A 12,433-nucleotide genomic window follows, 5' to 3' on the forward strand; every position below is an offset into this window, starting at 1 on the left:
TCCGGCCCAGTTTGGGGCCAATTATGGGTTATTACATTTTGATTTATGATGGGCAGAATTTATCTGTTGCGAAAGCCCAAACTATATATGCATATAACATGTTGTATATAGGTAGTGTACATGATAAAAGTAACCTTAATAAACAAACTCCAGCTGGTCCAAAACGCAGCAGCCCGAGTTCTTACTAGAATCAGGAAGTATGACCATATTAGCACAGTTCTGTCAACACTGCCCTGGCTCCCTATTAATCGTATACATTTTAAAGCACTAAATGGTTTAGCTCCCCAGTACCTGAGCGAGCTCTTGACGCATTATAGTCCTTCACATCTATTGCGGTCTCAAAATTCTGGCATGTTGATAACACCTAGAATATCAAAATAAACTGCAGGTGGTAGATCCTTTTCCTATTTAGCACCTAAACTCTGGAACAGTCTTCCTAACATTGTTCGGGAAGCAGACACACTCTGTCAGTTGAAATCTAAACACTTAACATTCAACAATATTATTGATCTGCCTGCAGACACCAGGGCCGTTTCTAGCCATTTTGACGCCCTAGGCGAAATCCTTATTGGCACCCCCCAGCCAAATCTTAAAAAGCAACATGGTATTACTGGTTTAAATTTTAATTCTTATTAAGAAATACATACACACATACAATTTAGGAACTGTAATCCTTATTAACAAATATATACAAATACAATTTGGAAACTACGTATAAGCTTGACCAGTCACATGAAAGTAACAAGAATAAATATTGATTCAGTGCCGTCTTTGTTTCTCATTGACGCTTGAACTTCCCCTTTAAATAACGCGACGCTATGCCCAATACGACACTATTAGAACTGAATTAATCGATTCAGCATTCAACACCATCCGTAAAAATGCATTAAATTCAACAAAGCGGTTTAATAAAGGATGCAATTAATATTGTGAATTAGCACATTTTATTATACTATTTTTAAATTGGCCGTTAAAGTTTTATACAGGACAATTACACACTGATCCTTTAACAATGCATTGGCGCAAAAACACACACCTTCTGGAGGTGCAAGTAAGAGAAGAAAGCTTCATAGAATCAAAATATAATAATATCATGAAATGCTAAAGTGAGTGTGGTTAGCCTATATCTTGCCTCTACAATACACACTGAGCAATATTACGCTATCTGCCTATTTCACAGCGTGATTTCTCGACTGCCACAAATACGGCCCTAGCAAAATACAGATTTGTGCACTTTTTATTGTACCTGTTTTTTTTAATTGGCCTTTGAATTTAGCTTTATTGTGTGGTTAAAAAAACTTTACCCTTTGACCGAGCTCTTTGATCTAATGGTGTTGAGCGCTCCAAATGCAAACTTTACATGCACCAGTCAAGTAATTGACAGTACTCTGATCCAATATAGGAATCGTCTGATTGACAGTACTCTATCCCAATAGATGTATTTCATGTGACACCCTTTACACACACCCCTGATATGCATTCATTGGCGCCCCTTCAGCTGATGGCGCCCTAGGCGACCGCCTAGTTCGCCTATGCTTAAAAAACGGCCCTGATTGACACCATTGTATGAGAACTGAACTGGACGATGACTTAACTGTTTTCTTTAGAGCTGCTGTATAGATAAATGAACTATATTAATAACTGTAATGAGGTTAGTTGTTATGGGAAGAAGGAGGCAGGAACTGGCGAACATTTAAACACTTTAATAGCAAATAAAATAAACAGACAACAAAACGAAAGTTAAGATGGCAGCTCCTCATTAACATTACTCTCTCTCATGGCTCTCGGCCTCGTCCCCCTTGCCACAGAGACATTTTATATCATGATCAAAAGAGTATCAAAATAAATGGAGTAGGTAGTAGAAACAGAAGAGAGGAAATAGTATTGCCAAGGTTAAGACTGGGGCAGTGTGCTTTAAATGAGTCATTAAAAATGGTAGGAAAGCATCAGACAGACTTATGTGAGGACTTACATGTCAGTGGAACATGTAATTCTGAATTGTAGAAAATATGGGATTCAGCGGGAGATTATAAAAAAATAACCTGAGCAAGTTAGAGGTGCAGGAGCTCACTTTAAAAGCAGCTCTGGAGATGGGTACAAGAGAGCAGGTTAGAGAAATGTTAACCTTTCTGAGGGAAACAGAGCTCTTTTACAGAGAATAAAGGTTTAGATATATACATTTCCTTTAAAAAAAAACAAAAAAAAACAATTCCTCTTCCCTCTCCAATGAAAGAGTTAAGCCGCGATCCCACCGCAGGAACTTTCTTGGGAACTAGGTACTCTGTGTGTTTCGACCACAGGGACCAGGGTCTAAGTTCCAGGTAAAATTTTCCCCCTCAGAAAGTCTCTGCTCACAAGGTAGTAATTTTTCAAAGTTCAGGAACTACCGGGGTTTTGGACTTGGGCGCCGAACATGCTGATTGGTTCACTCCAAGAAACATTTTGTTTCAACCACCATTTTCACCTCAGTCTGTAGCAGTGCATGCAGTAAGAGTTGTTTGCCATTCGAATCAACGGTGGAGTTTTAAAAATATGACCTATGGACCGACGACAAGATTCAGGCTTTATTAAGCTTATACGCGGAGGATGAAATCCAGTGGGAACTGGAGAGGCGCGCATTCTTCCGTCACCGGACTAATTTGCCTAATCTTCACAGTACTTTAGACCGCGATGGAAACGTAGACAGCAACAGTCTGAGGGGAAAAAAGTTCCTGTGACAAATTGATCCGGGTAATTTCGGTGGAAACGTGGCTTGAATGTCCAAATATTTCAGCAATTGCATTTAACAGTTTAAACAGGATTTCAACTGCATACGGCAGTGTCGTCGTCATCATTGAAGTTAAGATGCTGTTCAACAGATCCTATTCATTATAGCATTTTTCATATAGCATATAGAGGTTCTTTGAGTTAAAGGATTTCAGGAAATCAACCAATTTTAGTGTTGGATTTAAATAACATTTCATCTTTATGCAAAAAAAAGTCATAAGGTCTTCTCTGGATTAATTTGTGTGTCATTAGCTGAAAAGGGAATTCAATTGTTTAAGGCCCTGTCCACACGGAGACACGTTTAGCTGTACACGTTAAAATTTTGTACCGTATCAGCGTTTCGTCCACACGGATCCGGCGTTTTGGGAATATGAAACCGATATTTTTTTAAACCGTGTCCCAGAGTGGATAAATGACACCCTTGCGTTTTCATGTGTACAGCCAATCTGGTAATCTGGTAAGTAGCACATTTATTTATTGTTATTTTATTGTGAGATTTTGCCTCACTTCCTACCATTGCTTTACCCCTTCTAGCCACAACTCTTCTTCTCCGTTTTCAGTTTATTTCTGTGGCAGAATTACAGCGCCCCATACTGGCCTGGCATGTATACTACATCACTGAGTCGTTTTCATTGCTCTCGTGTGTACGCAGATATTTCTTGAAACAAGGGAAAATGTCCCTATTTCCCTCGGATAGGGAAAGCTCTGGCTTCGTGTGGACAGGGCCTAAAAAAAGAGATAGATTTAACTGAAATGTAAATTATTGAAACTATTCAGAACTAAGCTTAACCATGATGAAATAAAACTGGTTAAGAGATGAGCAAATCAGTTACAAGACATTTTGAGGACCTTATATTTAAATGTAGTTCAGTTTTGTAGATGAGCAAATCAGTTACAAGACATTTTGAGGACCTTATATTTAAATGTAGTTCAGTTTTGTAGTAGTTTAACTTAACCTCACATGAGGCACTGTGTGCAAAATACAGCTCTGGAAAATAAAAATAAGATCACAGTAAAACTAGCAGTTTCTCTGGATTTACTATTTATATGTATGTGTTTGAGTAAAATGTAAATTTTTGTTTTGTTCTAAAAACTACTGATGGCATTTCTGCCTAATATAAAGTAAAAACATTGCAATTTAGAGCATTTATTTGCATAAAATTACTGGTCAAAAAATAAATAAATTTGTACACATGAAAATTTCAAAAATGGAGGAAGATTTTAATTTTGTAAACCTCTTGCCACACTGAGGAACATTGAAAACTCTTTGTCGGAATGAGTCTGTAAATGCCGTTTCAAGTCTCTTTGATACGTAAAATTCTTTCCACACTGAAGACACGTGAAAGGCTTCTCTCCAGTGTGAATTCTCATGTGAATGTTAAGGTTTCCTTTTTGAGTGAAACTTATTCCACACTGATGACAGGTGAAAGGGCTCTCTCTAGTGTGAATTCTCATGTGGACTTTAAGGTTTCCTTTCCGACTGAAACTTTTCCCACACTGTTGGCAGGAGAAAGGATTCTCTCCTGTGTGAATTCTAATGTGAGCATTAAGGTTCCCATGTTGATCGAAACTCTTTCCACATTGAGGACAGGAGAAAGGCTTCTCTCCAGTGTGAATTCTCATGTGGGCTTTAAGAGTTGGTCTATGTGTAAAACTCCTTCCACACTGAGAGCATGTGTAAGGCTTCACTCCTGTATGAATTCTCATGTGGCTTTTAAGGCTTCCTTTTCTGTTGAATCTTCTTCCACAATGATTGCAGGTAAAAGGCTGCTCTCCAGTGTGAATTCTCATGTGGTTATTAAGGTTTTCTTTTCTGATGAAACTTCTTCCACACTGTTGGCAGGTGAAAGACTTCTCTTCATTGTGAACTCTCATGTGGACTTTAAGCTTCCCATGTTGTCTGAAACTCTTTCCACACTGAAAACAGGTGAAATTTCTTCTAGTTCCTGCCTTTTGAGTTCTTTTTTGTGAGGAAGTCATTTCAGTTGGTGAACAACTATACGCTTTTTTTCCAGTTATGAAATCATGATGTTCATACTGATCCTCCTCTTCATTTTCATTCCGTTTTTGACTCTCCTCTTTCCGTACAATCAGGTCTAAAGTGAAAAGAGACAAATAAAAGTTAACCTGTTTAATGCCACAAAGTAACAGACATTAAAACATGTAACGCATCAAAACAAACAACATGTAGATCCTATACCACTTTGCTGTAAACTCAGAACTTATCCTCATATTGTCAGCTCTTCAATTTTTTTTAAACATACATCAAAAACATCTTGGTGTAATGTATTTAACCATGTATGTAATCTTGGTTCCCTGAGAAGGAAACAGGATGCTGCATCTGTAGCTGACATTATGGGCACTCCACCAGGTGTGAAGATTGTCTGAAGCCTGAATAGAATAACGGCAATTCATTGGCTGATGGTGCCAACACCACTCTCTGAGGCATTGCATCACCAGCTACGTTTACGTGTACACTTTTTGCTTCAATCTGAATTAATCCATTCCGATGAATCCGAATGTAGTGTTTACATGAACGCTAAATAAAGTGATCGGGTTGATGTGCGTGTTTATATGTCACACGCGGTTTCATTACGCCACCGGTTTGCAGTCAATGTTAAATCCTACAGTCAGTGTTATATCCTCAGTGCCCTAACTAGGGAAAGCAATACCATTTTTAACTCCCCTATCACTCAGAGAGCACAGGAGAAAAGACAGCATTAAAACAACTTGGAACTAGGGAGCGAAAAGAAGCGGAAGAAACCACAAGCCACAAAATGACTCTAATTTGCCTCTTTGCATTGGAGTTCTCTATTTTAACCTTAATTATTACACTAATTGTAATATAAATAATAAACAAATATTTTAAGTGGTTCTTAATGGACCATAATTATTACACAAATAGTAGGCCTATTTAGTACCAAAAGATATCCTCAAAATATTCAATAAATATTATTAAACAAAAAAATAGTTAAGGTGTATGGTCACATTTGACCACCAATGAGTATGAGTGTGACCAATTAGTAAGGAATACCTGAGGGTTAATACAAGAAAAACATTATTAATGTTAAAGGGTTAGTTCACCCAAAAATGAAAATTCTGTCATTAATTACTCACCCTCATGTCGTTCGACACCCGTCAGACCTCCGTTCATCTTCGTAACACAAATTAAGATATTTTAGTTGAAATCTGATGGCTTCCATTGGCTCAATGGTACTCTACACTCTCAAGACCAAAAACTATTGTCGCCGATTCATAAAGTTATTTTAGAACCACTGTAGTGAGATGGACTTTGTAATGACGTTTTTAGTACCTTTTAAGGGTCTTGAGAGTTTAGAGTACCATTGAGCCAATGGAGGACTTTCAAAGCCATCAGATTTCAACTAAAATATCTTAATTTCTGTTCCGAAGATGAACGGAGGTCTGACGGGTGTCGAACGACATGAGGGTAAGTAATTAATGACAGAATTTTCATTTTTGGGTGAACTAACCCTTTAACAATGTTGCGTCTCCATCACTCTCCATAATAAAATGATACTGTAAATATGGTTGACATAATAACCAATGCACACTCTGCTGTACTGTTTACCCTGTTGTGTATCCACTTAAGCCATTCAAATGTATTGACACAGCGCTGGTTTGTGTGGAACTAGTGAGAGCTCCGTGAACCACGTGACTGTGCGCGCCGCCGGGAGATGAGAGCGTCACAAGTTCTCACAACTCTGTTTTTCAACGCCTCTAGCGAATACGCTGCATATTTTAAATAGCGTTACAAAAATAAATGAATAACGACACGTAATATGTGGTGGCCGGTGTGGATTCTGTTTCGCACCGCCTCAAATTAGTCTATGTGTGGGAAACACTGTAAACACAGAAAGTAGATTCAGATCAATTTCTGACTCAAACTATCTTTGACACAAAAACATAACCTGTGTGAGTTATTGTATTTAATGTTGATAATATAGGCTAATTCACAAAAAGAATGCAATTGTTCCCAAATATCTATAGATTGCAAACGTGACCTTGATTATTTATACAACATGTCAACAAAAAAAACATACATTTTAAACAGTATTGTCAGTATTTGGTGTATTTGCAACAAAATAATAGTTCCAATAAAAGCCACAGCAGAACTGCAACACGCTGGTATTTTGTGAACGATTCTGCAGGTTTTAAATTAATCGTGAGTCAATGATTAATTCGTAAATACAGTTACTAGCTTCATTACTGAATGAATTAATGAATGAATGACTCGCTCATTAAAACAGTGACTTGCCGCCAACAACTGGTGGTTTTAGCTAACTATTTAAAAGTATCACTTCATTTTTACCATCAATGCATATTTCTCTATTGGACGTTTTTTATTTAAAACATAATTTTATAAAGGGAGAAAATGCACTGGAAAATCAAGTTAAGCCTAGTTCAGACTGCACGATTTTCAAACTCGTCAGATCACAGTTCTTTTCACACTGCATGACTATCTTGGGTAGCATTCAGTCACTGCTGTGTTCACACTGCACGATGATCGGCGACAGGGGGTTTCACACTGCATGACTGTACAAGAGGAAAAATTGCCGACAGCGCTGTCCCGTTCACAAACTACGTTTCACAAGCAAACACACGCAAGAAGTGAGAAGGATATATATTTTTATATAAAAATATAAAAAATATAAAAATATACACTGCAGGTCAGAAACTTGCTATCCAAATTGTCTGTGCGCTGATTTGCAGCAAAAAGGAGAAACATAAAAAAGATTATGGTGGAGGAAATGGTTGGGGAGACACAGGGAGCAATGATAGTGTTCTGCAAAGATTGTTTGAGGTAAATAAATAATTTTGCAGTGTGCTGCTGCTGCGGCTGGTCAAGCAAATGTTTGTGCTTTGTTTCTGCTTGATAAAACTGTAAATATATATATTAAAAACACGGATATTCTGGTCTATAACTCCTCCCTGAACCTCCCGCTGCCCTGTATCTTGCTCTCTCATTGGCTGTCGGTCATCGCAAATGTATTTTTCAGTCAGAACTCATTTCACACAGCAGGAGTTTGAATCGCAGACAGGTCCAGATATTTAGCATGCCAAATATCTCACAGGCGTCAGCGTCTCATCGGCGAGTCTCTCTGATCGCGTCTTTGATCATTCACACTGCGTGATTGTCACTCGCGTGCACGAGCACCGATTTGCCTATGATTTCAGGCATTTGTCGGCGATTTCCCGAAACCTGTGGCCAGGTCAAAATCGGGCAGTGTGAACTTGGCATTAGGGAGCAAATATTTTCCCTTAAAGCTGCTGTCCGTAACTTTTTATTTGTGTTCAAGAGTTACAAAAATTATATAATGAGATTGTACAACATGAATCCATTTTCCAAACCCTGTTTTTGTCTTACTCTGAATCATTATGGTACACTTATAATAAGTGTTTATGTTGGGACTATTTTAGACTGGTCTGGTAGGAACCACTACGGAGGAGCACAGTCCCTGCGTGACTCATCATAAACAGAGAGAAGTAGCTCAGGCAGCAATGTTCTTCCGCGAGATGCACGCAGTTCTGTTTATTAACCGCTAGAGCGCAAAAAACTCACAGACTGCAGCTTTAATAGAAAAGGTGTGGGTGAAAGAGGTACGCAGAAGTTTCAGATCATGCCAAAATCAGGATTATATTGTGAAGTCTGAACCCAGCATAAGTATTTGTCTGGTCATGTGATCTCAACATGTCTGTCCACATGAGGGATCCGCTACATGTCAAATAAAAACACTTTAATTATGACACTCATATGATATTCTTCAAAAATATCATTCATTTCTGTAAAGATGGACATTTTAATAAGGATCAAAAGTTCAGCTTTGAGAATAGCAATGTTTCCATCCACCTATTTTATGCACACTTTGGGATATCATATATATATACACACATACATATATATTAGTGGTGGGCCGCTATCGGCGTTAACGTGCTGCGTTAACGTGAGACTCCTATTGGGCGATTAAAAAAATATCGGCGTTAATCTATTCTCAAAGTTGGGCTGGGAGCTGGGTCTATGCTAGCTATGATGACTTTCACCTTGATATTTTAGCGCGGATGTATACCTAGCCGAATTGCACTGTAAGGGCGAGAGAACGAGTCTTTGAACCTGTGTGTATGCTTACTAGTGTTGTCAAAAATATCCATATTTCGATATGTATCGATACTGAAATATCTGAAACGATACGATACTCATTTTCTACAGTATCGGCATCAGCTACGCTCTCCTCTCCGACCGACAGAAACTCAAAAATGTCTCAATGCCCATCTTGTTGAGTTTTAACGTAAACACAGTCGTAACCAGCTCACAGGAACTGTGTTTGGGATCCATGCGTGCGTCAGGTCTTAAAGGGACAGAAGTTATTTATCATTCAAACTACAAAAAGACAAACGATCACTTACGAGCACATATTCTGAATGCCTTCAGCAGAATTCAAATGAGCCATTTTAATCTAGATTAATTCCAAGATTACAGTGAGATTAATCTAGATTTAAAAAAAAGTCTATGCCCACCACTAATATAATATACATACATTTTTTAATAGTTACTGAAACCAACCTGTTTGTTCCTCAGTATCTTCTATTTTCACTCTGAATGTTTCTTCAATCTTCACGTCTTCACTCTCCTCTTTAATAAACGCCATTTTTATAATAGTGTCACGTTGATCTCAGCTGCTTCATCTTGAGGTTTTTTGTGTGTGTGTGTCTGAGGAGAGATGAGGAGAATTAAGGAAAAAACAAAACACATCCAAGCTAAATCTCTGGGTAAGTCTCAATCAGCTCCCTAGCTCATTAATCAGCTCTTATGAACTGTTCCTTGGCAAGTCAAAAACACAGAGCACAACCAGTGTAGTCCAATTCAAAGTAGTCCCGGCCACTGTTGGCACCTTGTGGACAAAATAATTCGTGCAAAAAATTAAATAAAATGGGTCCATTTTCACTGTTGCAGCACAGCTGAGATCGCGTTACAGAGCAGAATTCATATAACACTTGACACAACAGAACATTGCGCCGCAATGTATTTAACAATGCTCACCACGTGGATCATAGATCAGATACAGATCAGAGTAAGTGCATTTAAGTTTACATATTTTATGACATATTTTATATACTCTAGTCTAGTGCTCTAAACATGAACCAGCACCATGTATGCGCACATATTTAATCATGTCGTCTTCAAATGAAATATGTCTGATACAGCCGTACATCTGATCATGAACGCGATGACACAATGGATTATTCTGATACACAGAAGATAATGATGTTGACTGAAAATTCAAAGAAGAATGGGCAAAAAAGTAACTGCTTTATTCTTTCTGTGTTAAACTGATGTGTGTCATTTGTTTAGAGACTGTAGTGCTCTTAAATGTACTGAACATATTATTAGACCGTTTAAATGTTCTTCTGCGTTTCTCCCTCGTTTTGTCAGTTTGTTGTTATATAGTTAGATTTTTTAAATGCTTAAGGTGCCCTCAACTCTGTTTTTTTCTCTCCGTGGACATTTTTTAAATATTCATGTGTCTGTAATGAGTGTGTTGCAGGTCTGTGTTTTAATGGTGGTTGTCTCCCCACAGCATCATTTTGTGCGGCTTTGAAAACCCGTATTTATTCTAGTGTGGAATATTTCTACAATATTCACTCATCATGACAGTAAAATAGGGCATTCTAGTCAATCTACTGCAGTATCTCCTCTCTCAATCAGTAGAAAATGTGATTAACACCCAGTCATGCATAGGGAAAAAAGTACCGTCATAAACCGCAAAACCGGTATAAATTTTGAACAATACCGTAATCTAACTCTGTGATATGGTCATACCACCCTGCACTAATACAGAGTATGCGCGGTTAGTACTGTGCTGATGATGAAACTCACATCACGCAGACCCTAGTGTACACATATAGGGTATATACTTTGGGCTTAAAGGCCCACTGAGTGCCTTGAAACGTGCAGCATTATTCAATGTGTTGACATAATTTCCACTGAAACAGGAAGACAGGGTGGGACATATCAAATATAGCTTACAGCTCCTCTCTTTTTTAAAATAGCCAATAGCGTTTAGTTTATATCACAGCTCGGCCAGAGGCGTTGATCTCAAAGCTGCAGTTTCCTCTTAATCTCCTTCATACTGCAGTAAAATATAGCACACTGTGTAGAATTCAAATGGGTCCGATATGTTTTCTGGTATGTGCTGACTCATAGGATATGTTCTGTGCTCTCATGACTCTGGACCGGAGCAGACTGTGTGCACACTGCGGTGGTTCGCATAAGACCAAACTTAATTCGCCCCAATGGAAAGCATATTTACAATCTAAATAATTCCCTATCCCCTATATAGTGCACTGTGCTATTCACCATGTAGAAAATAGTAAGAGTGTGAACAATTGACGGATTTCAGCTGTAGCTTCATTGTGTATTTATAATTTAGGAGACGGGACAATCTGTTGATGTGTTTAATATAAAATGTCTTGACTTGGTGGATATTTTGTTACTTATTTTAAAATGATTTTTAAATAGTATAGATAATTCCTTTGTAATAATGTAACTTATGCATATTCATAGACACTGATGTGCATATCAGGCCATAAATCATTATTTGCTAGTGACCGAATTTGCCGTACAGAAAGCGAAACCAGACGAACCTTTTCTGTTACTCATGTCTAGATGCACTTTATCAATAACATATTGTTCCGTGATGTTAAATAAAGGCCTTAGTGTTTACATTCAACAACTATTAATTGATTTTACATAGTTTGTAAAAAAAAACTATGAATATATACTCAACGGTTCAATCGATTAAACGCATTAATTTCTTAAAAACAAACCTGTCTTGAGCCGAATCACGGGTGCAGGAACGCGGCGCCGCCTTATGACGTCACGATGCCACACCAAAATAAAAGCCCCTGTCTCAAAAGTGCATAGACGAACAATTTTTTTACGGTCTATGAGACGAACACACAAACAAAATTAATATTATATATAAAAGTCAATAAATCATATCATAAGTATAGTATAAGTATAAATCGTATTTGTGCAATACATATTTTATTCAATGCATTTTATAGTGCCAGAGGGAATAATAAAAAAATAAAAAAAAACATGTCAACTAATGTCAACAAAACTAATGGCTGAATCTTACTGATCATATTTCATACCTGTTGAATTTACATTTTAAATTTTTGACTGATAAATACCCTTACTAAAATTAACCCAGGGTGGCCACGGATCCTTAAAAAGTTTTAAAGTTTTCCTAATTATTGCCTCAAATTCAGATGAAATGAACCTTTAATATTTTTGGTCACATTACCGCAATAATGTTTCTAATCTGACGGACCCAATGACTGTTTACAATCATTAGACAGACTGAAGATTTTTCTTTCCCCTGCGTTATCAGAACAAATCTGCGTTGGCGCTGCTGCACAGAGCAGCGGTCATGCCTCATGTATAGGTATGAAATAGCTTCACGGGACAGTCTTTTCAGTCACACAGTATCAAATATTCATATTACCATAGAAGAATTGGGATAAGTGTATAGTTCGGATATAAACACTGATGTCCACATTTGCAATCAAAATAGAGTGAATCACTTTTTGAAAGAAAAATGCTTCAAATAACAATTGTATCAATTACATCGTTACGCCACTAGGT

General features: G+C 37.7%; 1 protein-coding gene across 1 annotated transcript; it reads right to left on the reverse strand.

The window, feature by feature from the left end:
• Positions 1-3,899: 3,899 nt before the first annotated feature.
• On the reverse strand, positions 3,900-11,680 carry LOC307126680 (uncharacterized protein). The gene is made up of 3 exons (XM_079817323.1): positions 11,611-11,680; positions 9,347-9,493; positions 3,900-4,862 (listed from the first exon to the last, which is right to left on the reverse strand). The coding sequence occupies exons 2-3, from the start codon at positions 9,429-9,431 to the stop codon at positions 3,988-3,990; spliced, it is 960 nt and encodes a 319-aa protein (XP_079673449.1). The 5' UTR covers positions 9,432-9,493; positions 11,611-11,680; the 3' UTR covers positions 3,900-3,987.
• Between the last annotated feature and the right edge of the window lie 753 nt (positions 11,681-12,433).

The sequence above is a fragment of the Gobio gobio genome (genome assembly GCF_949357685.1).
Source record: "Gobio gobio genome assembly, chromosome: 5".
Taxonomy (NCBI): domain Eukaryota; kingdom Metazoa; phylum Chordata; class Actinopteri; order Cypriniformes; family Gobionidae; genus Gobio; species Gobio gobio.